Below are 27,989 nucleotides of genomic sequence, written 5' to 3'. Positions count from 1 at the left end.
ACGCTGAAGGACAGCTAAGCCCATGTGCCTTAACCACAGAGCCCACAGGTTCTGGAACCCATACACCAAAACTAAGACCTGATGTGGTCAAAACACAATACAATAAATAAATTAAACTTTAAAGAAAAAATACATCTTTGTAAAAAAAAGCAAAACAAAACTCAGCTCCTGGACTCTTCCTCCAGTGGTAAGTTAAGACCAGTGCGGAAACTAAGACTGTAGATTAAGTACATTACAGGAATGGAGAGCCTTTTTATTCCCCCTCTCTTCTTCCCGGTGGGAGCACATTGATGACCTAATGGTGCCAGGGAGGTAACCCTGACTCCCGAAGTCAGGGCCATCACTCTCTGGCCAACCTGTTGGAGGAAGGCAAGCACTTTGTGGGCAGGAAGTTCTAACCAAAGTCATCAACACATTCCCCCAAATCAGAAACTCACTCTTCCTTTCTGCTTTCTTGTCTCTCATAAAGATGAGATTGGCCAATGAAACTGGATTCTCTGAACCCACAAACCCATCTGAAATATATTCACTTCACGATTGATAAATTTCAAGACTTTACTATTCTGCAATTGCATTGACGTTGAAGATGTTAAGTATTAACCCAAAACCAAAAAAAAATTATCTTTTGATATCTACACTGTAGACAACAATCTCAGACTGTACCCCAGTGACCCTAAACTTCGAAAAATTCTTTGCCTAAAGAAATGTATTGAATGATGTGTTGAAAATATTGATTTGTGTGTGTGTGTAGACTAATAAAGAAACTCCGGGAGATGGGGAAGGACAGGGAAGCCTGGTGTGCTGCAGTCCATGGAGTCACAAAGAATCGGACATGACGGAGCAACTGAACAACAAAAATGAAGAAAAAGTGGGGAGAGGAGAAAGGAAGAAAGATGGAGAAAGAAAGGAGAGGAAGGAGAGAAGGAGTTGATGGTCTGTGTCTTCATCACTTGAGGGCAGAAGTCAGATACTGACTCTCAAAAATAGTGTCAGACAGTTGCTGCCTGTCATCAACATGCCCAGTAACTTTAACAACGCCCGGGAAGGGAGTAGTGAAAAGGCTGACTCAACATAGATGCTCGATAGGATGTTTATTGAGTAAATAAGTGAGGAACCATCACCTAAGCCCTGTCACCAAAGCCCACTCTGGTTACAAACCCGCTCCCCTGGGAAGTGACGAAATGCACCGGGAGCAGCTGGCACTCAGCAGTCCTGCCTCTAGAACCGGCTGGGGCGCTAACAGCCACCTCGTGGAAGGTGTTCCTTTAACTGCAGGTGTTTGTTTCCTTTGGCACAGCGATATGTAATTTCCCATTTTTAGAACAATGCTCCAAAGAACCGTCACAAAAACAACCTTCGGAGGGGGCGGGTTTCTTCCTGGCCTCGGCTACAGCCCTGTAAAACAACAATAGCAAAGCGATTTTTATTCAAAACATGGTTTGCATCTCCCCCACGAAATCAGGAGGGCTTTCTAGTTAACTGTGCACAGGCTGAAGAAAAAAAATGTTCCCCCCCACCCCTTGGAAGAGCATCCTAACAAATGCTTGCCTTTGGGAGGGGTCAGTTTGGAAGTGATTCCACAGTGGAATCTGTTTTGGTCTTGACACGCCTCCCTCTGTGGGTTCCCATGTGGCAGGGGGAGAAAGGAAGCCCGGAGAAAGGCAGGGTCTGTCCTTCGGGTGCCCCGAGCAAGTCTGAGGCCAGAGAGGACAGTGTGTTCTTGAGAACGTGCCAACAGCAGGCCGGAGGTGGTGAGGAACTGGGGCGGGGTGAGATGCGCGACCTCTGGTCTTAGCCATTAAGGAGCCTCTCATCATCCTCTCCAAACCAACTTTCTTCCTGCTTCCTACACGCCAGAGAGGAGCTCCCAGACTTGAGTCCTCTCTCCCCCTTTGCCATCTACCTGCACCCTCCTTCCATCCCACCCCCTCCACTCATCTCTACCTGTGGCCGAGCTGATTTCACCTCCCACGTGGGTCTGCACACCCCACCTTCCTCCTACACCCACCCTGCTCAAGAATGTTCCACGACATCAGTTCCTCTAGAAAATGTCCGGCCTTCTTGGTGGACCGGTCTTCCTTTCCAACTTGATCTTCCTCTGTCTCAACATAAATCTTAGGCACTCACCCAAATGGTGGGCTCACTCTCCCCCAGTCCCACCTCCTCTAGGCACCCCCTCCTTCTCCCTCCCCTGACTTAGAATGACCTCGGTTCTCTCTCTAGGTGCAAATCCTACCCGTTTTTGAAGGTCCACACAAATAATACCATCCTGCTGATCAATCTGGTTGAAAATGACCTCCATCCCCTCTCCCTCACTGAAGCACTATGATTCTGCCCCCTTCTCTCTGTATCTCCGCTTTGTGAAGAAATCATTAGCATAACTTTTTCCCCCACCCAAACATGTGTTGAATGGTTTAGTGGAGTAAAGTCTTTTTAAGAAGGTTGAGGGACTTCCCTGGCAGTCCAGTGGTTAAGATTCCATACTTCCAATGTAGGGGTCCAGATTCAATCCCAGGTTGGGAGAACTAAGATCCCACATGCTGTGCATCCTGGCCAAAAAATTAAAATAATAACGGTGTTGGAGGGAATCATTAAAAGGGAATCAGTAAAGGGAAAACTCTGACATTTCTACACCACCCTCTTCTGAGCGCTTGCTATGGGGCTGACACTGAGCTGAGCACTTCCTATGTAGGACCTCGTTCTACCCTCTCAATGAGACGACAAGGTAAGTACCGCAGTCCCTTGTGTACAGACAAGGAAACAAGGGCTTTGAGAAATTTCCCGAGAGCCTCACAGTTTAAGGGGAGCACGGCTGGAGTTCAGGCTTGGCTCACAACACGGATTGCTATGGCCAATAATCAGTACTTCATTCTCAGAGAATTTACAACACAGAACAGTTAGGGTGAACTGGCAGGGTAGGAAACCATGAGTTCTTTCTTCTTCCGATTGGAACAAATTCATGGAAAGGATGCATAAAAGGGATTTTAAAAAGAAGAAAAAGAGATTTGAGTTCCTGGAATATCAGGATACATGACTAAGTTCTCTATGTGCTGTGCTGTGCTAAGTCGCTTCAGTCATGTCCAACTCTTCCCTATGGACTGTAGCCCTCCTGTTCCTCTGTCCATGGGACTCTCCAGGCAAGAATACTGGAGTGGGTTGCCATGCCCTCCTCCAGAGGATCTTCTCGAACCAGGGATGGAACCTGCATCTCTTGCATTGGCAGATGGGTTCTTTACCACTAGTGCCGCCTGGAAAGCCCTGAAATTCTTTGTAAGATATGGTATCTAAGGACTTCCCTGGTGGTCCTGCAGTTAAGATTCCGTGATTCCGATACAGTGGGTATGGGTTTGATCCCTGGGCAGCGGCAAGAGTTCTGATTGTGGAGTTCAAGTCCTGACCCCTGCACCTACCAGCTGGGAGTCTCACACAAGCTAATGAACCTCTCTAAGCCTCAGTTTCCTCATCTATAAAATGAGCATAGTTACCTGGCCAAAGGGGACTTTGGGTGGATGAAGTGAAATAATCTATATGAAGCTCCTGGTACATATAAGGTGTTTAATACATTATTATTACTGTTATTACTTCCCTTAGACATGAGACTCTGCATTCCTTTTCATTTTTTTTAAACCAAAGCATCACATGTAAAAAGTACATAAAATGCATTCATCTACTAAATCATCTACTTTTATATGCTTGATAATCATCTACATTTATATGCACATATATACCCACCACCCCAGTCCGTATACAAACGATTTCTGTCTCCCTCCAAAGTTCCCTCGTGTACCTTCTCATTCCATATACCCACCAAACACAACCATCATCAGACTCATCATAGTTTCTCTTTGCTTCTCCCTGAACTTCAGACGTCTAGCCAAAGCTATGGTTTTTCCAATAGTCATGTATGGATGTGGGGTTGGACTATAAAGAAAGTTGACTGCCAAAGAATTGATGCTTTTGAACTGTGGTGTTGGAGAAGATTCTTGAGAGTCCCTTAGACTGCAAGGAGATCCAACCAGTCAGTCCTAAAGGAAATCAGTCCTGAATATTCATTGGAAGGACTGACGCTAAAGCTGAAACTCCACTTTAAAAAGACTTTACTTTGGCCACTTGATGTGAAGAACTGACTCATTGGAAAAGACGCTGATGCTGGGAAAGATTGAAGGCGAGAGGAGAAGGGGACGACAGAGGGTGAAATGGTTGGATGACATCACTGACTTGATGGACATGAGTTTGGGCAAGCTCTGGGAGTTGGTGATGGACAGGGAGGCCTGGTGTGCTGCAGTCCATGGGGTCGCAAAGGGCTAGACATGACTAATCGACTGAACTGAACTGCACTGAACTTCGGATGAATGCAGACAACGTGCAATCTGTCAAGGTTGCGTGTGTGGCACTCCATCGTATGAATCAGTACCATCGTACCACAATCAGTGTTCCCAGTCTTCATTGACGGGATTGGGCAGTAGCTCCTTTGAATACTCTGTGCATAATTTTTGGTCAGCCCAGGCACTGGATATATACATATACCTGTGAGAGGAATTACTGGATTCGAGAGTAGGCATAGCTTTAAGTGTGCTAGACTCTGTCACTGTTCCACGAGGCTATCCTATGTCTATGTCGCCCACAGCAATGCACCGTAGTGTCAGTGGCTCCATGTCTTTAATGGCACCTGGCGTTCACTCTTATTTTTAGTATTTCTGGTGGCTGTGTAGAGGTATCTCTTTGTGGTTTTAATTTGCATTTTGCTGATGAGTAATGATATTGAGCCCCTTTTCATACTTTATTTGGCCATCTGTACATGCTCTTCTGTGAGTGTCTGCAAGGCTTTTGCTCAGCTTTTACTGGGTTGTTTGCCTTTTTCTTATTGATTTATAGTGGTTCTTCATTGACTCTGGAAATGATATATGTACAGATATATATATTGCAGCTATCTTCTTCCAAAACTGAGACTTTCCACTTCATGTTTTTAAAGTTGCCTTTTAAAAATTTACTTTTTTACTTGAAGTTGATTTACTATGTTATGTTAGTTTCAGGTGTACAGCAAAGTGATTCAGATTTTTTTTTTCATATACTTTTCCATTATAGGTTTTATGAAATATTGAGTATAGTTCCCTGTGCTATACAGTAGGTCTTTGTTGGTTACCTATTTGATACATAGCAATGTATATCTGTCAATCCCAAGCTCCTAATTTATCGCTCCTTCCCTTTCCCCTTTGGTAACTAAAAGTGTGTTTTCCACGTCTGTGAGTCTATTTCCATTTGGTAAATAAGTCCACTTGTATCATTTTTTTAGATTCCACATATAAGTGATAACATATATTCACATTTCTTTGTCTAATTTGCCTCACTTAGCTTGATAATCTCTAGGTCATCCACGAAGCTGCAAATGGCATTATTTCATTCTTTTTTATGGCTGAGTAATATTCCATTGTGTGTATATATCACATCTTCTTTAGCCATTCATCTGTCAATAGGCACTTAGGTTGCTCCCATGCCTTGGCTATTATGAATAAGACTGCTATGAACACTGGGGCTGCACGTATCTTTTTTAATTAGAGTTTTCCTCTTTTCATGTTTTTAACAGTGCTTTTGATGACGAGCCCTGGCAGCTCAGAGGGTAAAGTGCCTGCCTGAAACACAGGAGACCTGGGTTCGATCCCTGGCTCTGGAAGATCCCCTGGAGAAGGAAATGGCAACCCATTTTAGTACCCTTGCCTGGAAAATCACATGGACGGAGGAACCCGGTAGGCTACAGTCCATGGGGGTCGAAAAGAGTCGGACCCGACTGAGCGACTTCACTTCCACTTTGATGAAGAGAAGCTTTTAATTTTGATAAAGTCCAATTTATCTATTTTTCTTCTATGGTTAAGAAGTGCTTTTTGGTGTTCTCTTTTAGAAATGTTTGCCCACCTCCACAATCATGAAGACACTCTATATTAATTTCTTTTAATAATCTCATGTTCGTGGTATTTTCCTGTCAAGTTGGAGATTGATTGTTAATTCAATGAGGAGCAAAGTTCTCACAGGAAACATTAATGAAGCATAACGGGCTCACATGATAACGCTCAGGCGGTAATGACTGCCTAGGTCTTAGGACCATCCAGTCTGCTCTTTGGCGGCATCAACAGGCACCCTTGCTGACTGGCTGCGCTGCTGAGATTTCACTGGAGGAGCCCCTAAGAGAGGAGCAGCATCTTTTAGAGTGAATCACGGAGGAGGAGATGGCAGTCCCCCTCAGCGTGGGCCCAGCAACTCACACTCACACCCCCCACGGTGATCACCTTGCAAGCACATCCTTCTCTTCCCCTCTAAAAACCTTTCCCCATGCATTTCCTTTGCTCCCTAAAATTTCCCTTTCATTATCATTTGTCTAGCCATTTATCAGCTGGGGGCATTTGTTATACGTTTGTCTTTTAAATCATTTCTTCCCTTCTGTCTCCATCCCTAAAAGCATCATTTCTCAACCTCAGTCCTGTTTTCACTGTGGACCCAATACTCCTGTGCTGGTGGGTGGGGTCTCTACACTGGAGGATGCAGGACTCTCCCTGCTTCTCTTTTTCCTACCTTTCTTCTCCCTGTCAATCAAGAAACCCACAGGAAAAGTGAGGGGGTGGCTGGGAGGTGAATCATAGCTTTTTCAAGCTCACACGGGCCTCAGATATGATCTAGTGCAACCCCCGCTTTCACAGATGAGGAAACGGATCTGAGTGGGGGAGGGGAGGATGCATCAGAGACGAATAAGGGAATAAGGGGTGGGTTGGGGGAGGGGAAGGCAAGTGCCAGGCCACAGAGGAAATCAAAATTCCAGGGCCTGAAGTAGAATTTCCAGTCCCACCAGGGAACCTGGAATTGCCTCCCACAGCTCTTTTCTCTCTCCAAGCCACGAGCCCCATTCCAGAAATAACCCAGTACTAGTCAGGTGGAGGTACAGAACCAGAACCAACAAGCCCCCAGCATGGGGTCAGGAGTGCTGGTCCCTGGCAGCCCATGCCAGCGCTTCCAGTGGACACAGATGACCACAATATCAGCGAGGGTGTTTCATGATGACTAATGCTATAAGTCATATATATATGACTAATCTTAGCTTAATCCTATAATTATGAGGGAACTGAAGGTCAGGCCACCTGGCCACACCTGTCCCAGTGGAGAAGTTACAGAGCAAGAGATCCATGAGAGCAGGAGGGAGCCCTGAGACCGTGTCAGTCCTGGCCTGTCTCCAGGCAGGCAGACGGCTTGGGAGAGCCCTCGGTCAGAATCTCCCAAGTTACACGGTAGGTGTTAACACCTGTTGAGTGCTTACTATGCCCTGGACACTGTTCTAAACAGCCTGTGAATACATGAATTCAGTCCCTCCTCCCCAAGCCTCTGAAGGAGACACTGTCATTCTCCCATGTTGGAGACGCTGATACGGATCCCAGGGAAACCTTGGTCAAGCATCGGGGTGCTCTCCGGGAGCATCTTTATGGGGTCACAAGGCAATACAAATCACCCCCCTCCTACTGTAGCCCATGTCAACCTCACCCCTTTACACAAGTGTGGAGGCACTCTGGTGTGTAAACGCCTATCCCTGTATGTATATACCTATCCCTATAGGTATATAATGGAATACTACTCGGCCATACAAAAGAATGCAATAATGCCATTTGTGCAACATGGACGGACCTAGAGATTGTCATCATACTAAGTGAAGTAAGTCAGAGAAAGACAAATATCATAGGATATCCCTTATATGTGGAATTTTAAATGTGATAGAAACAAGCTTATTTACAAAATAGGAACAGACTCACAGGCATAGGAGAAAAACAAACTTACGGTTACCAAAGGGGGCAGAGAGTAGGGAAGGAATAAATTAGGAGTTTGGGATTAGCAGATACAAACTACCATATATAAAATAGATAAACAACAAAGTCTTACTATATAGCATGGAACTATATTCAGTACCATATAATAAATCATAATGGAAAAGAATATGAAAACGAATATATATTTATATGTATAACTGATCACTTTGCTTTACACCAGAAACTAACACAATATTGCGAATCAACTATACTTCAATTTAAATTTTTTTAAACAAAAATAAAGGGAGTTCCCTGTTGGTCTGGTGGTTAGGATTCTGCACTTTCACTACTGAGGGCCCAGATTAAATCCCTGGATGGGGAACTGAGATCCCAAAAGACGAGTGTCATGGCCAAAATTAATAAATAGTAAATCAAATGTAAATTTAAATAAATAATCTTTTTTAAAAAGCCTAGGCCAAGAACCTACACAAAGCCCTGGATGGCGCTCAAGACTTTAGTGGTACATGATGAACATTTTTACTTTAGCAGTTATGAATTTGTTTCAGTGCTTACTAGAAAACGTCCAGGTTTCATTTATGGTAGTGATATAGAGATTTTTTTGTAATTAAATATAAGTTTTTAAATTTATTTTCTTAATTAATTTATTTACTTCACAGCTGCTCTCGGTCTTTGTTGCTGCTCCTAGGCTTCTCATTACCATGACTTCTCTTGTTGCTGAGCACCAGCTCTGGAGCACAGGCTCAGAGCTGTGGCGCCCCAGCTTAATTGCTCCACGGCATGTGGGATCTTCCTGGACCAGGGATCAAACCAATGTCCCTTGCATTGCAAGGCAGGTTCTTATTCGTGTCCAGACTCTTTTGTGACATCATGGACTGTAGCCCGCCAGGCTCCTCTGTCCACGGGATTCTCTAGGCAAGAACACTGGAGTGGATTGCCATTTCCTTCTCCAGGGGATCTTCCCCACCCAGGGATGGAACCCAGCATCTCCTGGGTTTCCTGCATTGGCAGGCAGATTCTTTACCACTGTGCCACCTGGGAAGCCCTAAATATAAGGTTTTTTAAATAAACCTACTTAAAGACAGCTATCAAACAAATAGCAGGTGATGGCATGTGGATGTGACAGAAATTCTGATGAGGGACTTACGTGTGGGCAAGGCTGCTCTGGTCTCGTCTCATCTTGAGAAGAGCTGACCCCTGCCGGAGCCCCCTGAAGACCTGGGCTGTCCCCTCACACCTCTTATTCCCCACTGCCATCCTCAGAGCCTCTTTCTCAACAGCCTTGAAGATCAGAGTCAAATAGCTCTCCGCCGTCTCTGCCCCTTTCCACATGTGGGTCACTATTTTAGGATTTTCTCTGTTTTCTGGTGATGAAAGAGTAACCCAGCAAGGCTGATAAATATACTCAAATCCACAAGTAAGAGGCCAAGTGTGATGACAGAAAGGAATGAGGAAACCCCACCCCATTTTCTTTGGACATGGTCCTGGGCGTTCTGCCCCCAGCTGGACTTCTGAGGCTGGGGCCATGCCAGCCCCAGGGGGTCCTCCACTGAGGGTCTCTCCCCAGTACTGTTCTGTGAGCTGGACAATGTGCCCAAGGACCCTGCCCTCTCCCCCCTCTTCCTGGGGACACGGTGGCATGGAGCAGCCTCGTGGCTCCTGTCTCGAGAGCCTACAGGAAGTCCCGTGGTTTCGACAGCCCTCTCTGCTCAGCCAGCCTCCAATGGTACTGCTTTCCTGGTGGGACACGAAGGACTGTCCTTCCTGGGCAAATAGGGAATGTTTTCAGAGAACACTCATAAGTGAGATCAGGAGGACTCACTCCAAGCCCCAGGGATATAATGACAAATAACAGGAGGGAATTTGAACCAGCCACCAAACCCCACCATCCCCAGGGATTTCTCAAGATGGGAATCAGATGTCATTGGCCTACAAGTGTCTGGCTGGCTCCTGGGCGCCACCTCCCCCAGAGCTGGGCGGATGCCCAGCCGAGGAAGCCTGAGCCTCTCAGGGCATTGTTCTCTCGCAGAAGAGGATCTCGAAAGCAGAAGGAAATTAGAAACAACCATACGATGAATACCAGATTCTCCTCTCTCCCTGCTTCGGCTGCCAGGAGATCAAGCAGCGGGGCTGGCTGACAGCTCACCCCACCCAGCAGCTGCGGGCCCTCCAGGACACCACTCCATGGGAAGGGCTGGTCCCCCAGGGCTTGCTGTTCCCTGCTGCTGTCCACGGTGTCCATTTTCCTTCTCCACTGAGATGCTGGTGGTTCCTCGAGGGCACATCTGGAGCTTCCTTCCCACAAGGCATAACAGCGACAAGCTCCGGGCACCCTGTGTTTTTTGACTGAGTGACTGATTCCCTCTGGGCACCCGTCTAAGCACTTCCCAGGTATAAACTCATTGACTCTCCCCATAGCCACCTTGTAGGGGAGAAATTATCATGAGCCCCCTCTAAGAGATGATGAAGTGGGGTCCAGGCAACCCAGCCAACGGGGCGGGACTGATCCAATGTGGCAGCTTTGACAGGATCAGACCATCTTGCCCCTCACTTCTCACCAATGTCAGCCTCCCCCAGCGACTCCATGAGATGTGTATGAAGCCCAAAGTCCTACCCCAGGTGCTGGATAAGGAGGATGATCCCTGAACAGATGTATTCCCTTCAGAACCCACACCCCAGAGACAGCACGGGCTGGGGATGGACACGAAGGAGTTTTTGAGGAGGTGTCAATCTTACCAACTCAGCATCCGCACACTCCTGCTAAGAACTTTTCCTTAAAAATGCATTTTTGTTCCTGTTGGGGCTAATATTCATTTTAACATAATGTTGTGTTATATGCCGCCTACATAAGCAGACACGAGCCTCCAATGTTGTGGAATACTGAGCTCATGCCTCTAGTCAAACTGCTGTTTGCTTTCTGCTGCAGCCATAGCTACGATCGGAATAAACAGAGGAGAGAGGTTTGGCTCCCAGTCCTACGAGCTGGGCGCTGTGCCACCATTCCCCCAAACAAAGGGGAAAGATGCCAGGAGTGACGGACCAGGGCTAATGGGGAAGAAAAACGCTCTTCTATTCCAGGGGCTACTGAGCAGGGTCACAACTCCCCAGAGAGGGGTGTGGAGGGGGCAGGGAGGCATTCCCTTAACCCCTGTGAGGAGCCAGCAAGTTCTCTAACTGTGGGCAGCGGAGGGAGGAGCCGGGTGCCATGACCCACAGCCCTGCATATGATGTCAGACTTGGAAACTGCCAGCGAATCCCAGCTTGTCCGTGATGGGCCTGGACCTGGATCCCAAGGCCTCTCTGTCCAGCCCAGGGCTCTCGCTGTCCACCCTGCTGGCCACTGGCTTCAGGATCTGACAGCCCCGTGCTGTGTGTGCAGTGACCTCCGCCCTCGGGATCATACTGTGAGGTAGCCATGCCTCTGACCATGTCCTGGGCTGCTGCATCCATCTGAACAAGAAAACCCGAGGATAAGCTTTGTTCTTGGACTCTCTAGTGTACGATCACACAAGTGTGATCTGTTTCTTTAGAGTCTGGTATGTTGCTGTTTTTCAGTTGCTAAGTCTAGTCCGATTCTTTGCAATCCCATGGACTCCAGGCTCCTCTGTCCTTCACTGTCTCCCGGACTTTGCTCAAATTCCAAGTCCATTGAGTCAGTGATGTTATCTAACCATGTTATCTAACCATCTTATTCTCTCTGGCTCCCTTCTCCTTTTGCCTTTAATCTTTCCCAGCATCAGGGTCTTTTCCAATGAATCAACTCTTTGCATGAAGTGGCCAAAGTATTGGAGCTTCAGCATCAGTCCTTCCAATGGATATTCAGGCTTGATTTCCTTTAGGATTGACTGGCATCATCTCCTTGCCAGTCCAGGGAGATCTCTCGAGAGTCTATTATATCAAATGTTAAGACAAATGTTGATGTAAAGATCAGGGTTACGGATTCAATTTCTAAATAAGCCCGTGGTCATGTCAAGGGAAATAAGGAAATTTCATCCCCCCCGGGGGTCTTCACCATCCTGCCCACCTCCAGTCTCAGAAGGCATCTGAGTCTTTACAGAAAAACCTCCCCTGTGTTCCAGTAACAGCCAGCACCTCTTGTGCAGTGATCTCACCCCCAGGTTTCTTTCAGGGCACAGGAATCAACTGCAATCTTGCTTCAAAATCCTCACCCTCTCTCTCCTGCTGGCTTCTTCTGCTCTGCCTATACACACCTTCAAGTATGCCTCGAATGAAAAACCAGGCCTCCTGTGTCTGCCTCCTGTGCCCAGAGAGGCCCCATCTCTCCTCTTACCTTGAACTCCAAACTTCCCGGTAGCCCACTTTCATCTCTTGAACTTCCCCCCAGGATTCCTAAGGCCCCTGCCATGTACAACCCAGCCTGGCTACTCAATGGAAACTGCCTCTCAAGAGTCACAAAAAGTCTAGAAGCATTGAAACTCACAGCCACTCTCTCAACACCCATTCCATTTGACTTCCTTTTGGCAATGAACCCAACAGAAAAGGACCCAAGGAAGAAAAGATTCTTCCTTGCAAGAGGTACATAGGGCAAGCACTGCTCGTTGCCTATTCAAAGCCATTTCCCTTCTCCTTAGCTGGCAGAATCCCAACTTGGGTCAAACACAGGAAGGAGATTCTTTTATTTCAGCTTCCAGTCCAACAGCAACATAGGTCCTTTCTGACCAGTGGGACATAGGTGGAGATCAGCTGGGGTCTTCTGGGGACAGCCCCCCACCACCACCCACCCCCACAAATAAGATGGAGACATGAGGACAAGACTGCTGTTTCCTGCTCTGCCCAGGCGGCTGTGTTTCCTGTCTTTGAACTTAGCCGTGTGAGAATGCGATTCCTGAAGCTGAGGGAAAGTCAAGAGGACCTCGGTGACACTGACCAGAGATCTGCTACTGACCATCTTAACCGTGAGAAAAAATAATCCCTCTTACTCAGAGACACAGAAACAAACTATGGCTACCAAAGGGGAAAGGGGGTGGGTGGGGGGATTAAAAGACACTTACTCCTTGGAAGGAAAGTTATGACCAACCTAGAGAACATATTAAAAGGCAGAGACATTACTTTGCCAACAAAGGTCCATCTAGTCAAGGCTATGGTTTTTCCAGTGGTCATGTATGGATGTGAGAGTTAGACTATAAAGAAAGCTAAGTGCCAAAGAATTGATGCTTTTGAACTGTGGTGTTGGAGAAGACTCTTGAGAGTCCCTTGGACTGCAAGGAGATCCAACCAGTCCATCCTAAAGGAGATCAGTCCTGGGTGTTCATTGGAAGGACTGATGCTGAAGCTGAAACTCCAATACTTTGGCCACCTAATGCAAAGAGCTGACTCATTTGAAAAGACCCTGATGCTGGGAAAGATTGAGGGCAGGAGGAGAAGGGGACAACAGAGGATGAGATGGTTGGATGGCATCACCGACTCAATGGACATGGGTTTGTGTAAACTCCGGGAGTTGGTAATGGACAGGGAGGCCTAGCGTGCTGTGGTTCATGGGGTCTCAAAGAGTCAGACACGACTGAGCAACTGAAATAGAACTGAAAATGGAGGGATAAATTAGGAAGCTGGGATTAACATACACACACTACTGTGTATAAAAGAGATAAGCAACAAGGACCTACTGTATAATTCAGGGAACTTTACTTAATATGATGTAATAACCTATAAGGGAAAAGAATCTGAAAAAGAGTATATACATATATATTCTGAATCTTTGTGCTATATACCTGAAACTTACACAATACTGTAAATTAACTGTACTTCAATTTTTAAAACTAAAAATAAATCCCTCTTGTCTACATCATCACTGGACAGATTTGCTGTTAGCTGTAGCCAAAAGGGTCCCCTACCAATGCTAAAGCTGAAACTCCAGTACTTTGGCCACCTCATGCAAAGAGTTGACTCAGTGGAAAAGACTCTGACGCTGGGAGGGATTGGGGGCAGAAGGAGAAGGGGACGACAGAGGATGAGATGGCTGGATGGCATCACTGACTCGATGGACATGAATTTGAGTGAACTCCGGGAGTTGGTGATGGACAGGGAGGCCTGGTGTGCTGCGATTCATGGGGTCGCAAAGAGTTGGACACGACTGAACGACTGAACTGAACTGAACTGAACCAATGTGTCATGCCTCTCCTCTTGCTGACTCCACCCTCCTATCCCTCATTCTCAAGTCTCCTGGACAGCCCCTCCACCACCCCCTTGAAAATCAGTGTTCTCCTGGCCCTCTGTGTTCCCTGCGTGCATACCCCTATCAGTCACCTGTTCATCAATTCAGCAAATACCTTTTGGCACCTTCTCTGTGCCAGGTTTCCCTCACAGACTTGACACTCAGGTGGGGAGACAAAAAATAAACAAGATGAGTCAATAAGAATGCCAAGTTGTGATCAGTGAGTGCTCTGAGTGAAATGACTAGCTAAAGAGGATGTTGAGAAGGCTGTGGAGTCTTCTTGGGTCTTGGACAGTGATCAAAGAGGCAACATTTACGCTGAAGTGTGAAGAATGAGAAGAAGCTGGCCATTCCAGACAGTGGCATGGAGGATGAACCCAAAGAAGGAAAGATTTGGCATGTTACGGGGATCCCAAGGAAGCCAGTGAGGCCAAAGAGAAGTGAGTGATGGGAGGCAGGAAGTCAGATGAAGATTACGGGATAGACACTTATTAAGTCACAGGATGGTGGTGGTTGTCACGTTAGGTGCGGTAAGAGGTCATCGGGCAAGAGGATTAGCAATCAAATTTCTGTTCCTAAAAGGTCATTGTGGCTGGAATTCGGAGCCAGAGTGGAAGTGAGAACCCCACGTGGACTTAGAAGTCTCCTGGGTGAGAGGCGGTGGTGGCTTGGCCAGAAGGGTGGCAATAGAGGTGGAGAGAAGAGGTGTATTTACTTCGCGATGTGGTCCCAAGGTGCACATTATGGGACTTGCTGATGAGTGAGATGCAAGAGAGGAGGAAGAGGGAGACATGGAGGCTAGCACTCACATGCTCCACCTTGAACACACGGGAGAAGAGTGCCATTTACTGAGACGGAGAAGCAGGTTCGGAAAGGAGGGAGGAAGCCATTCTTGGAGCTCCATTTTGGAAATGCTGAGTTTGAAATGCCTCAAAGACCTCCAAGTGAAGAGGGCAAGGTTAGGGCTCAAGGAATTGAGAATTTGGAGACGAACGGCCTACACAGGGTCTTTAAAGCCACGAGAATGAATGAGATCCACTGAGTGAAGCATAGTAAGAATAGAATTGTTATTCAGTCACTACGTTGTATCCGACTCTTTTGCGACCCCATGAACCTGGAGATCCCATGGACTGCCAGGTTCCTCTGTTCTTGGGATTTCCCTGGCAAGAATACTGGAGTGGGTTGCCATTTTCATCTCCAGGGGATCTTCCCGATCCAGGGATCGAACCCACATCTCCTTAACTACTGAGCCACCAGTGAAGCTCCAAGAACACAACAGGGCCATTCAAGTTAGAACTATCATTTCCTTTTCACTTCGTCTCTCTTCTGGTCATGAATTAGACTTATCTTATCAGTTCTAAACTCAGAACACGTCTTAAAGCTGTCCTCTCTCCCTTCCCACGGCTGGGGTCCTTCCAGCTCTCACTTGTCTCCCCTGGAGACTTTCAACCATTTCCTGGCCTCTGATCCCTCCAGTTCATCCTTCATTTTGCCACCTGTGGAGTCTGCCTCTGCTCAGCAGGAGCAAAAACAAAACCAGCAAGTCCAGGAGGTGGCCTCAGAGAAGCTGTCATGGAACACTTCCAGGAGGGAACAGGATCACCCAGACCTGAGCTGGAGAGGCAGAGCAACAGAGAGAGAGAACCATGTGCCCAGGTCAGTAACCACGGCAACCAGGGAAGGAATGGCAGATGCTAGCTGAGCACCCTATTAAAAGTCCATCTCTGGCCAGGGTTGGCTTTATTAGCCCAGTTCCCTTGCACCAACCCATGTGGTTTCAAACTTAAAGGTACCGCCCAACAGCCAGCATGCCAGGGGCCCTCTCTAAAGCAGATATCAGCAACAATAACAAAAATAGCAATGACTAATGTTTATTGAGCACTTAACCATGTGCCAGGCACTGTGCCAAGTGCTTCACATATAGTCCCTCATTTCATAAAACAACCCTATCTACAGGGCAATTTATCACAGATGCAGACTCTGAGGTTCAGGGAGGTTGAGAAGCGGTCACAGCCAGGGCTTAGGTGTTGGATAGATATGGGTTTGTCCCGGCTGCATGATGGGGCTTTGTGAACTCTGCAAAGTGGGATTAAGTGAGCTAGCTAATTCACATTAGGCATTTGGCTCATGCCTATCACAAAGGAAGTGCCTAATACTGATTTTGTGATTGCTATTGTTTTGATGATGCTGAAAACAAAAGTCAGCTGGTGTCATTTCCCTGTATGAAAACCTCCAGTGGCTCCCACTTCCCAAAGATAAGGACACCCGGGTCTCCCCAAAGATAAGGATGCCCGTGTCTCACCGGCTGGCTCCCCCATGCAAAACTTCTTTCAGCCATGCCCTGCCACTCACGCTTCCCAAAGGCACCTCTGAGCCTCCGCTCCCACTGGTTCTGTGCCCAGAGCACCCTCCTTGCCCTTTCCACCAGGGAGGAGGCGGGAAGTTGTCAAAAGAGAGATCCCCAGTTTTCAGCTTATTGGACCCACAGTCTGGGACGTCTCTCTCATACTTGCATCCCAGGCACCTAGCATAGCATCAGTTACTCAGGAGTGCAGACAGATGTAAATATCAAGAGCTCATCACCTTTTTAAAAAGGATTTGGTGAGGAGCTCAGTTCAAGATTCCAGGAGGAGCCAGCATCTCGGGCCAGCCCTCCCAGCTGCAGTCAGTGCCATCACCTCCACGTGCCAAGAATAGCTCTCAACTTAATTCTCCTCCAACAAAACTTCAGAACCATCCTGGGAGCAAGATTTCTAAACTAAAGGAAACCAACAACTGAAGGTCTTGAGGGAACACAAGCCCAGGAAACAATGTATGGGCAGAGAAAGGCTGTCCCCCAACCCAATGTTGCTCCCACACCACCCCACCCCACCCCCCACAGCCCAGCTTTCACCTCCAGAAACACACCTCACGTCCACCCCAGGTTCTTGCTCAGCCAGAAACCTGGCAGAAGAGCTGCTAGTGATCGCCTGGAAGGTTTCCTCATTAACAAGCCTTTCTAGAAGACCAGAAGCCTTTTGTTGTTGTTCAGTCACTCAGTCATGTCCGACTCTTTGCTACCCTATGCACTGCAGCACGCCAGGCTTCCCTGTCCATCACCATCTCCCGGAGCTTGCTCAAACTCATGTCTATTGAGTCGGTGATGCCATCCAACCATCTCATCCTCTGTCGTCCCCTTCTCCTCCTGCCCTCAATCTTCCCCAGTGTCAGAGTCTTTTCCAATGAGTTGGCTCTTTACATCAGGTGGCCAAAGTATTGGAGCTTCAGCTTCAGCATTAGTCCTTCCAATGAATTTCCAGGCCTTATTTCCTTTGGGATTGACTGGTTGGATCTCCTTGCAGTCCAAAGGACTCTCAAGAGTCTTCTCCAACATCACAGTTTGAAAGCATCAGTTCTTCAGCGCTCTGCCTTCTTTATGGTCCAACTCTCACATCCATACATGGGACTACTGGAAAAACCATAGCTTTGACTATACAGACCTTTGTTGGAAAAGTAATGTCTCCACATTTTAATATGCTGTCTAGGTTTGTCATAGCTTTTCTTCCAAGGAGCAAGCATCTTTTATTTTCATGGCAGAAGCCTTTAGTCTCAAAAAAATATGTGTTAATCTTATAGGTTGGATAGCATGGGGAACCTTAGTTTCCCAACTAGGGATCAAACCCATGCCCACTGCAGTGGGAGCATGGAGTCTTTACCACTGGACTGCCAGGGAAGTCCTGCAATTCATAAATTCTTAAGGAGCCTGCAGATGGACTGCTGGTGGGTCAGATGGTAAAGAATCTGCCTGCAATGCAGAAGACCCAAGTTTGATCCCTGGCTCAGGAAGATCCCCTGGAGAAGGAAATGGCTACCCACTCCAGTATTCTTGCCTGGAGAATCCCACGGACTGAGGAGCCTGGCGGGCTACAGTCCATAGGGTCACAAAGAGTCAGACACGACTGAGCAGGCACGGGCAGATCACACACCCCACTTCGATGAGAGTAACAACAATAACAGATAGTATCTATTAAGCCCTGCCTGCATGCCCAGTATTTCACATTTATAATCCCATCTTATCTGTACAACAGCACTGCCATGAACACTGCTTTATTGTCCCCATTTTTAGCCAGGGGGAAACTGAGGCTAGAGAACAGCTTGTAAGTGGCAGCAGGGGAGAAGGAGCTGGGACTGGATGCAGGCAGCCTCTCTCAGGAGCCAGAGGTCCTACCCACTACGCTGCCTGTTCCTCTGCACTGCCTGCAGAGGGGGCTATGATTCCATGAGTCCATGGTTTGGGGGTCTGTTGATTCCTATAGTTTCTTATTAGCTGCTATTATCTGGGGGAGTCATTGGAAAAGACCCTGAAGCTGGGAAAGAGTGAAGGCAGGAGGAGAAGGGGACACAGAGGATGAGATGGTTAGATGGCGTCACCGACTCAATGGACATGAGTTTGAGCAAGCTCTGGGAGTTGGTGATGGACAGAGGAGCCGGGCGGGCTACAGTCCATGGGGTCGCAAAGAGTCAGACACGACTGAGTGCCTGAACTGAACTGAACTGGGGAAGGTAGGAAGGAATTGTCAGAACAGTCCCCTTTCATTAGAGCCTCGTTAGAGCCATCACAGTGCCTGCCATGTTTTTCTCTTGAAGACCTGGCTAGTCAATAGCAGAACCAGGATGTGAACACAGGACTTGAACTTGGCATTGCACCACTGCCTTCCATGAAGGTTACAGCCTGGTGTCCACAGGAGGTTTCAGCTCACCCAAAGGAGTGGGGACTGGAGGAGCCTGGAAGTGGGAGGTGTAGTTTGAATTCTAGGTCTGGATGTAGGCACTCTGATCCCAGAACACATCTCAGCAAGAGGATTGTGTCTAAACACACTGCCACAGGCACAGTCGGAAGCTTCAAGTTAACTCTGAGGCTACCAAAGGGCTTGGAAGGAATGCCATCTTCCACCGCCCGCCGGCACCTCAGAATGATCACAAACAAAGAAGCTATCAAAAACCAAACCATCATGAAATCTAGAAAGATGGTACCAATGAACCTATTTGCAGGGCAACAATGGAGACACAGACGTAGAGAACAGACTTATGGACACGGGGAGTGGGGCAGGGAGGAAGGAGAGGGTGGGATATATGGAGAGAGTAACACGGAAACATACATTACCATATGCAAAATAGACAGCCAATGGGAATTTGCTGTATGACTCAGGGAACTCAGACGGGGGCTCTGGAGAGGGGTGGGATGGGGAGGGACGTGGGAGTGATGTTCAAGAGGGAGGGGACATGGGTGTACCTGTGGCTGATTCATGTCGCTGTTTGGCAGAAACTAACACAATACTATAAAGCACTTACCCTTCAATTAAAACTTTAAAAAAAAAAATTGAAATAACAACAAGAGATGTGAAGAAGGAGCTGCCTTTGTCACTTGATCCTTTGGCGGTAGGGAACGAGGGAGCATCCCCAAGCCCAGGGAGTATGTGAGCTCCTTACTGGCCACTCAGTCTCCAGGTCCTCCTCCATCATCCTTATCACTGAGGGCCCTTGAAGACCCTAGAGCATCACTTCACCTTAGAATAAGGCTGAGCTCGTAAGCAACAGCAGTGACAGCTGCCCACTAAGAATGAGGACGGAGCTACATCCTCAGGTTCCCAGGGGCTGGAAAGTCAGAGCTGCAGTGGGCCTTAGCAATGGTTCCCCTCAGCCCCCTCACCAACCCTCCCTGCTGGCCCCTTGCAAAAAAATGTAAAGTCAGCCCTCAGAATGAACAAAGCCAAGCTTTGTTAAGCACGGAATGACTTCGGAGGTGGGTGGAGGGAAAAAATTGGCTGGTACTTGTGTTACTCACTTTACAGCTCTGATTTCTCTCCCCTGCCTATCAGAGGGAAAGGGTCCCCTTCCTGGTTCCTCCTGTCTGTGTCATAAGTTCCGTGCAGGCAGGAGCCAGCTCTGCCTCCTTTCGTTGCCCCAAGCCTAGCATGCGTCTCTCCAGGTGTGGTACCTGCACCAGACCCACCTGGGAGCCTGATGACATCAAATTCCCGGCCCCCACTCCAGATCTACTGACTCAGACCCTCCAGGGTGGGGCGCAGAAATCTGTGTGTATCCAGCACTCCCGCTGATTCTGAGGTTCACTGTCTTGCTGGTTCCTTTATGTAACTGCGGCCCATCCCACTGAGGAAGTAGGCCAGGCCCTGATGGGGACCATCAGGCTGGGAACCAACCAACCAGGTGTGGACTAAGGGGTTTCCTGGGACGGGGGACTCCCAGGGCTAAAGCCGGAAGAGTCCGGGACAAGCCAGGATGGTTGGTTATCCTAGCTCGTCTCAAAACTCCACACGAGGGACTTTCCTGGTGGTCCAGTTAAGATTTCACCTTCCAATGCAAGAGGTGTGGGTTCGATCCCTAGTCCAGGAACTAAGACCCCACATGTCTTGAGGCCAAAAAAAGCATACAAACTGTAATAAATTCAGTAAAGACTGTAAAAATGGTCCACATCAAAAGGAAAATGTCAAAATAAAAATAAAGACTCTGCCCTTCCACTGCATGGGGCATGGGTTCAGTCCCTGGTCAGGGAACTAAGATCCAAATGCTGTGTGGCACCAACCTAAATAAATAAATAAATAAAAGATTAAAAAAAAAAAAAAACCCAAAACAAAACATACAAGGACAAAAAGCAGGAGTGCCCAAGCTCACAAGTGAGGGATTATCTCCAAATTGCTCATACTTGAAGTTGGAATGGTGTTGAGAGGTACTCAGAGTTGAATGTGGGCATTGATGATGTGATGGGATTTCACAACACTTCAAAGGAAAAAAGGAAGTCAGACCAAGAGGAACTGACTAGAGGGCTCTGGAAAAGGGTCCATCTTCCCTAGGCTGTCCCCTCCCCAAAACCTACTGTTGCCACCCTGTGCTGAAAGCAGCAAATGCCTGCCCTGAGCTGACTGTTCCCTTGGGATCAGAGGGGTCACCCTGGGCAGGAGAGGGTCATGAGACTCACATGGTGTCAGAACCAGAAAGTCTCCTGGAGACCAGACAGCCCTGGTCCCCTATTTCTCAGAGGAGAAAACTACGGTCCCGAGGGCCATGTGATTGGCAGGTCACACAGCTAACAGCCCCAAAGTGACCTCTGTCCTCCTGGTCTCCACACTGCTCCATAAGTTCTCCAACTGGGCAAAAAAATAATGACCCATGCAAGAGGGGGAGCTAGAAATACTAATTGAGGAGGAGGCTGGACACATAGACTGATGAAAGCAAAAGAGTATGTGAGGGTTCATGGTATTCTAACCCATGTTGCGGATGAGGAAACTGAGGTACACAGAGGTCCAATGTAGTTTCCATGGTTATGTACAGGAAAACTACCTTGCAAGTCATCTGTCCACAGTGGCTAAAGAAGTGGATTCTGCCAATGGATGTTAAGACTCGCTGTATCTGAAATGAGGGACTCTTGTGACAGTGTTCAACAGAAAGGTGGGCTGGACCACCAGGAGCTGGAGCTGGAGATCTGGATCCAGAGATTCTGTCCCTAAGCCTTCAGCCTGGGAGAACCTCCCAGAGACAGTGTGTACTCGACCAAGTGGGGATTACCTTGGACGGGGCACACCTGAGGGTGATGTCTACTTTTCCCTTTCACCCGTTTTGAGTTGTATGAGATAATTAGTAAAATGTTGGCTTTTTTTCCATATCCTTAAAAATTGACTGTATAGCCCAGTCAACTATATTTATTATCTTACAATAAACTAATGGAAAGAAAATTTTAAAAAAGAATGTAGATATATACACGCATCTATGTGTAACCAAGTCACTTTGCTGTGTACCTGAAACTAATACAATGTTGTAAATCAACTATCCTTCAATAAAAAAAAAAAGAAAAAGGAAAAAAATTATTCAAGAGAAAAGAAATCTTTCTTTAGTGGATACAGAAGAGCAGGAGGCTAAGCCCTGAGCTCTGGGCTTAGCCAGAAGCAGTGAGATGAGGATGGTGGAATTTTAAGGTCGAGGCTGGGATCAAAGACAAAAAAAAATCAAAGGATCCCCCATTAACTGGAAGGAAGGTGGTCATGGACATCCTGGAGACGGGGGGTGTCTGTATTGCTGTAAGAATGGACTCTAACTTGCCTTTTAAAGCACATTAAGATGATTTAATCTGGAGATCATAAGGCATTTCCACTTTTCATACTCAATAGTAAAGGAAGGACAATATCTGAGGGTTTTCAAACTGATCTCAAAAGAGTATTTTGAGTTCTTTGTAACTGAGAATTCAAAAATATTCCCTCCAAGTCCATGACCAAATGGGAACAATCTTCCAGGAATGGATGTCTCTGTGGTTGGCCCAATAAAACCTTGGCTTTCGGAACCCTTGGGGAATGAATGAGTCACTTTATGGAGTAGAATTTCCTGAATGGCTGAAGATGAAACCTTTAAGGGACAGACATTTCAACTTTTAAATAGAAGTCTTTCTAAAATGGCCTCTTGGCCTCCTGTGTTCTAAAACAGAGTGCCCAGGACCTCATGTCACCAACCCCATTTCTAGGCAGCACCCTAGAGCTTAAGAGTGCCTGAAACTACTCATGAAGAACTTTCCCTTTCTAACCCTCTCACTCGGCTGGTGGGAATGTTAAGTTGGTGCAGTCAGTATGGAAACAGTGTGAGTTTCCTCCAAAAACTAAAACTAGAACTAATATATGATTCAGCAATCCCAGTCCTGCAAATATACCCAAACAAAACTATATTTCAAAAAGATACACGCACCCCTATGTTTGTAGCAGCGTTATTCTCAATAACCAAGACATGGGAACAACCTAAATGTCCATTGACCGATGAAGGGATAAAGATGCGGTGCATATATACTTAGCCATCAAAAAAAACAAAATAATGTCATTTGCAGCAACATGGATGCAACTTGAGATTATCACACTAAGTGAAGTATTAATGCTAGGTTGCACCAACCTAATAATAAATTAGAAAGAGAAAGACAAATACCATATGATATCTTATGATATCATATTCCACTTACATGTGGAATCTAAAATATGGCACAAATGAATCTTTCTATAAACTAGAAACAGAACAGACTTGTGGTTGCCAAGGGGGAAGGGGTGGAGAAGAGAAGGACTGGGAGTGTGGGATTAGCTGATTTAAAGTATTATATATAGGATAGATAAACAACAAGTTTCTACTGTATACCACAGGAAATTATATATTCAACATCCCATGATAAACCATAGTAGGAAAGAATATTTTTTAAATTATAGTTTTATGCATATAACTGAGTCCCTTTGCTATACAGTAGAGATTGGCACAACACTGCAAATCAATTAAAATAATAAAAAACTTTCCCTCTATAACCACAGCCCCTCTACCGGGCCACACCCCTGTTCCTCATGCCCGCCATCTCTTCCCACCCCTCTCATTTCATCTCTAGTCTCTAGTCCTGCTCCTCATCCCTCCTTAGGACTGACAGTTATTGAAAACTCAGCTGCCATGTCCAGTGGGCCAGCAGGTTTCTCTGTCTCTATTTATTAAAGCTACAGAACTGAAAACCATTGAAAAAAGTCATGGAACTGTGTTGCAAACAACCACAGCAACAGCCCACAATCATTCAACCCAGGACATTTTCATTTAAAATTTTTCATGAAGTCCTTACACCCTCAAAGTAACCAGCAGGGGCAGTTTTAGCCACATTTTTATGAAGGAACTAAGAACTCCAGGTTAGAGGAGTTTTTATAAGGTCACCTGACCAATAAACTGCAGGTGGATAACGTGAATCCAGGCCCTCTAACTCCAAATCCATATATTTTGCTACTTCTTGAATCACTTACTCTGAAAATATCTGGTATCTAAAATCTGCCAAGAGAATGGGCAGAATAAGTAAAAACAGGCACTCCAGCTGAACTCCTTTGATACAAAGATCAGTGAAGTCAAGCCTGACAGCGACTTTTTACTCCTATCAGTGTTAAATTGTTGCTCATGCAAGTCACCGTCATTGTTCATTGCAAAGAAGTGTTGGGTATAAAAAAGCCTCTGAAATGTTTCTGCAGATGAAGCAAAGGATGATGTGGCTGTAATGGGTTTGCACTGTAAGAGTGTGCGCATGCTCAGTCGCATCCAACTCTTTGTGACCCCATGGACTGTAGTTCACCAGGCTCCTGTCTATGTGATTTTCCAGATAAGAACACTGGAGTGGGTTGCCATTTCTTTCTCCAGGGGATCGTCCCGACTCAGGGATCAAACCTGGGTCTCCTGCAGATTCTGTGAGCTACCAAGGAAGCCCTCCCATCCTGTAAGTGTAAACAGCCCTAACGGAATAAATCCAAGGTGAGGGTCAAGGTGTCATTCTGTTTTTATCTCAAAGTCCTACAGACCAGAAATGTGCTCCTAATGATGTATCCACCTTCAGCTATTCCAGGACAACACAACAGTGCCTCAACGTTGCAGCAAGTTAATGATCCAGAATATTAGCTATTTTGACTTTTGCAATGCTCATTATGCCTTGCCTCACTAGAATATTCCAAGAAGACAAGGACTTGATCTTGCTTATTGCTATTCCTAGGGCCCGGAACATAATGGACTTTCAATAAATACTGGTTAGATCAATGAATTTAGTAAAACCTTATCAGTTCAAAAATGTCCCTGATTGAGAATCTGTGATTATTTAGACAGAGGTTATTAAGCAAACTGACAGTATATCTAAGATGAGGAAGCACTTAAACTACGTAGGATAACAAACTATTTACAAACAACCTGCTTGTTAATTATGATTATTTGTATACACATTACGGTCCCCAAGGTTTTCCTCTAAAAGACCTGGTTTACTTGATGGTTATGCAAAGCCTAGGTCCTTCCTGGAAGCTTAGTTCATAACACTTTAAGGATAGCCTTCAAAGCCTTTAAATTGCATTTAAAAAAAAAAAAGAAAATGCAAGGACTTCCCTGGTGATTCAGGGGTTAAAACTCTGCATTTCCACTGTAGGGAGCATGGGTCAGATCCCTAATTGGGGAACTAAGTTCCACATGCCACATGGTAAAAAATAAATAAAATATAATAGTAATATATAATAAATCATATAATAATATAAATAAATATAAAAGAAAAGACATATTCTACAATTCAAATATTTGCAGTGATCTCAGCAGAAAGCATATCCTATAAACACCTTAAAGTCTCGATGTTTCTATTCTCCACATGACTCGCCCAGCATCCCAAAAATGTATCTTGAAACACTCAGTCCTTTTGACACTGAGGAAAGCATGCCAGCAGCTGTAGCTGGCTTGAAAAAGAAATGTGGACATGCTCTCAGGCAGTTTCCAACTACCGTGCTAGAACTTACAGCAGTGTCTTTCTTTCCTTCTTCCATCTACATATCGAGCGGCCCAGGTTTGCCATTTTCACCCATCAGATCATGGCACATGGCCTAGTCTTTTGAAGTTCAGCTCAGCAAACACTTCCTGCAATCTGACACAGCCCCAGGTTTGAAGGCTCAAGGATGAGAAAACATGTCCTTCCTCCCCTCCAGAACCTTCTTCCACTGGGGGGAATTATACGAGTTACATTAATTATATTGGGATTATACTGACATAACCAGACTTTAACGAGAGCTATGGTTGAAGAGTACTTAAGGGGCTGTGTGGGTGCAGACAAAAGGGACGGGTCTTTCCACGACGGGGAGAGGTGTCAGGGACAGAAAAGGTGACATGTGAAACTGTTCAGATTTACAATGTAGACAAGGCAGGGAAAGCAGAAAGCACAGTTCATCTATGTATGAACGCTGGATCATAAACCAAAAATTACGTGGAAAAACCTCATAGAGTTGAGAAAATACTCGTGTAACTAGGGCTCTGGTTCCTAACCACCAAAACCACAAAAGCTGAGAAGATTAAAACTCGTCTAATCGTCCAATTGCTTCATCACACAGCCACAGACTGAGGCTTGAATGCTAAGTAAAGGGTCCAACCACTGGTCATCGAAGGCGGGCAAGGTCAATAACTTTGTGAAGACCGTTTGCCGCAGATCATCATCTCCTGCAAATCTTTCTCTCTCATCTCTGTGCTTTCCGGGAGGAGGATGGGGGAGTGGCGCACCTTCTAAAGAATCAAATTGTCTGCAGTAACCCCTTACTAAACCAGCTGGTGAATTTCAATTGAATACATAGATAATACGAGATAATGGGTCTGTTGCAAGCCCTCAGAGTAACCTTTCCTGCCACACCCCAGATGCCTGCTCCACCTGTGGTCTACTGTTGCAAGTTAAAGAACCTCTGATTTATTTGCACCAATACAGGAGAAGTTGGGCTAGAACTTCAGCCTCCTGCAGCCACAAGGATGAGGATAAAGGGGTCAGTATCTGGAGCCATGGGGAGGCAGGCAGTCCTTGGAGGAGAGCTTTCTGGCTGCAGCAGAGTTTAAGTTACCCTTGAGCAGAGTTTCAAACGGACACTGCAAACATTTCGTGCTGGATAATTCTTGGTTCTGGGAGTTGGGTCTGTGCATCCCAAGTGTCTTAGTAGGTTCGGGCTGCTAATGAACCATATACTATATAGCATAGTGGTGGCTTAAACGACAGGACTGTATCTTACAGCTGTGGAAGCTGAAAGTCTGAGATCAGAGTGCCAGCATGGTGGCGTTCCGGCGAGAACCCTCTTCCTGGTTTGCAAAACGACCTCTTACTTGCTATATTCTCACACAGCTGAGAGAAAGAGAGGCTGAAACCCAACAGAAGACTGGCAGGGGCTCAAACTGGCAGAGGGACCACCCACCGTTACCACTCTCACTACACACGCTATGAGTTCAACCTGCAGCTATTAATACAAGTCTTCCACCTCTTCTCCCAGTCTGTATTTGCCTTACTAAACAAAACAAAAACAGTTGCGGCTAGTCACACCCCCACACCACAAACCTCTGAGTTATAATGGATATTTGAAAGTGAAGTCACTCAGTCGTGTCTGACTCCTTGTGACCCCATGGACTGTAGCCCACCAGGCTCCTCTATCCATGGGATTTTCCAGGCAAGAATACTGGAGTGGGTTGCCATACCCTCCTCCAAGGGATCTTCCCCACCCAGGGATCGAACCCGGGTCTCCTGCACTGCAGGCAGACTCTTTACTGTCTGAGCCACCAGGGAAGCCCCTACAATAATGGATATTTTTATATCCTTTATAAATAGATATAATGGCCACTTTATCTATGGGCTTTCTAGTGGCTCAGTGGTAAAGAATCTCCCTGCCAATGCAAGAGACCCAAGAGATGAAAGGTTCGATCCCTGGGTCCGGAAGATCTCTGGAGAAGGAAATGGAAATCCACTCAAGTATTCTTTCCTGGGAAATCCCATGGATGGAGGAGCCAGTCCATGGGTTGCAAAGAGTCGGGTACGACTTCCAACTAGACAACAGTCATCTATGACAAGCACTGTTCTAAACCCTTTACAGGAATTCTCTCATTTAAGCCTTTCGACAGGCCTATGGGGTTGGTACTATAACGATAAACGCTATAAACCGGGAAAGTGAGGTCTAGAGATGGATGGAGACCCGCCCCGGGACAGGCAACCAATAGGAGGCCAGGCAGACGGCAGCCAGGTCAGCGGTGAGGGGGCGGAAGAGGGAGATGCGTGCCTCCGGTGCCTCCCCCATCCTCCACAGCAGTTAGGAGAAAGAAGCTAAGAGGAAAAGGGGAGCTCAGAAATGAAAGAAGAGCGTGAATAAAGAGAGATGAGACAGCGGGAGAGGCCCATCGGGCCGTGCTCCTTGGAGCGGGGGACGGGTGCCCTTCTTGCCACACCCACGCCCCGCGGGCCCTGGACCGCTCCCTGGGGTCAGGGGTCTGCCTCTTCAAGAGGGAGGGTGCGCAGTCTCCTGTGCGGGCACAGGGTTGGCTCCGTGTCAAGTCCTCCCGAGCCCACCCGCCTGCTCTTCCGACCCTGCCCTCTGGTGCGCCTGCTCCCCCTTCCCATGCCATCTACACCACAGGCCTCTAGACCTGGGGCAGGCCTCTAGACCTGGGGCGGGTCTGACACTTGCTTCTGTGGGACCCTCCACTTGGCCCAGGGG

General features: G+C 46.8%; 1 protein-coding gene across 1 annotated transcript in view; it reads right to left on the bottom strand.

Annotated features, from left to right (window-relative positions):
• Positions 1–1,080: 1,080 nt before the first annotated feature.
• AHNAK (AHNAK nucleoprotein) overlaps positions 1,081–27,989 on the bottom strand; it is a 100,188-nt gene continuing 73,279 nt past the window's right edge. Inside the window, exon 6 of the mRNA XM_070359603.1 lies at positions 1,081–1,395. Coding sequence (XP_070215704.1) covers positions 1,388–1,395 — 8 coding nt within the window. The 3' untranslated portion in view covers positions 1,081–1,387. The remainder of the gene's footprint in view (positions 1,396–27,989) is intronic.

This window comes from Bos mutus, chromosome 22, assembly GCF_027580195.1.
Source record: "Bos mutus isolate GX-2022 chromosome 22, NWIPB_WYAK_1.1, whole genome shotgun sequence".
Lineage (NCBI taxonomy): Eukaryota > Metazoa > Chordata > Mammalia > Artiodactyla > Bovidae > Bos > Bos mutus.
This window is presented reverse-complemented; position numbering and strand designations above follow the sequence as displayed.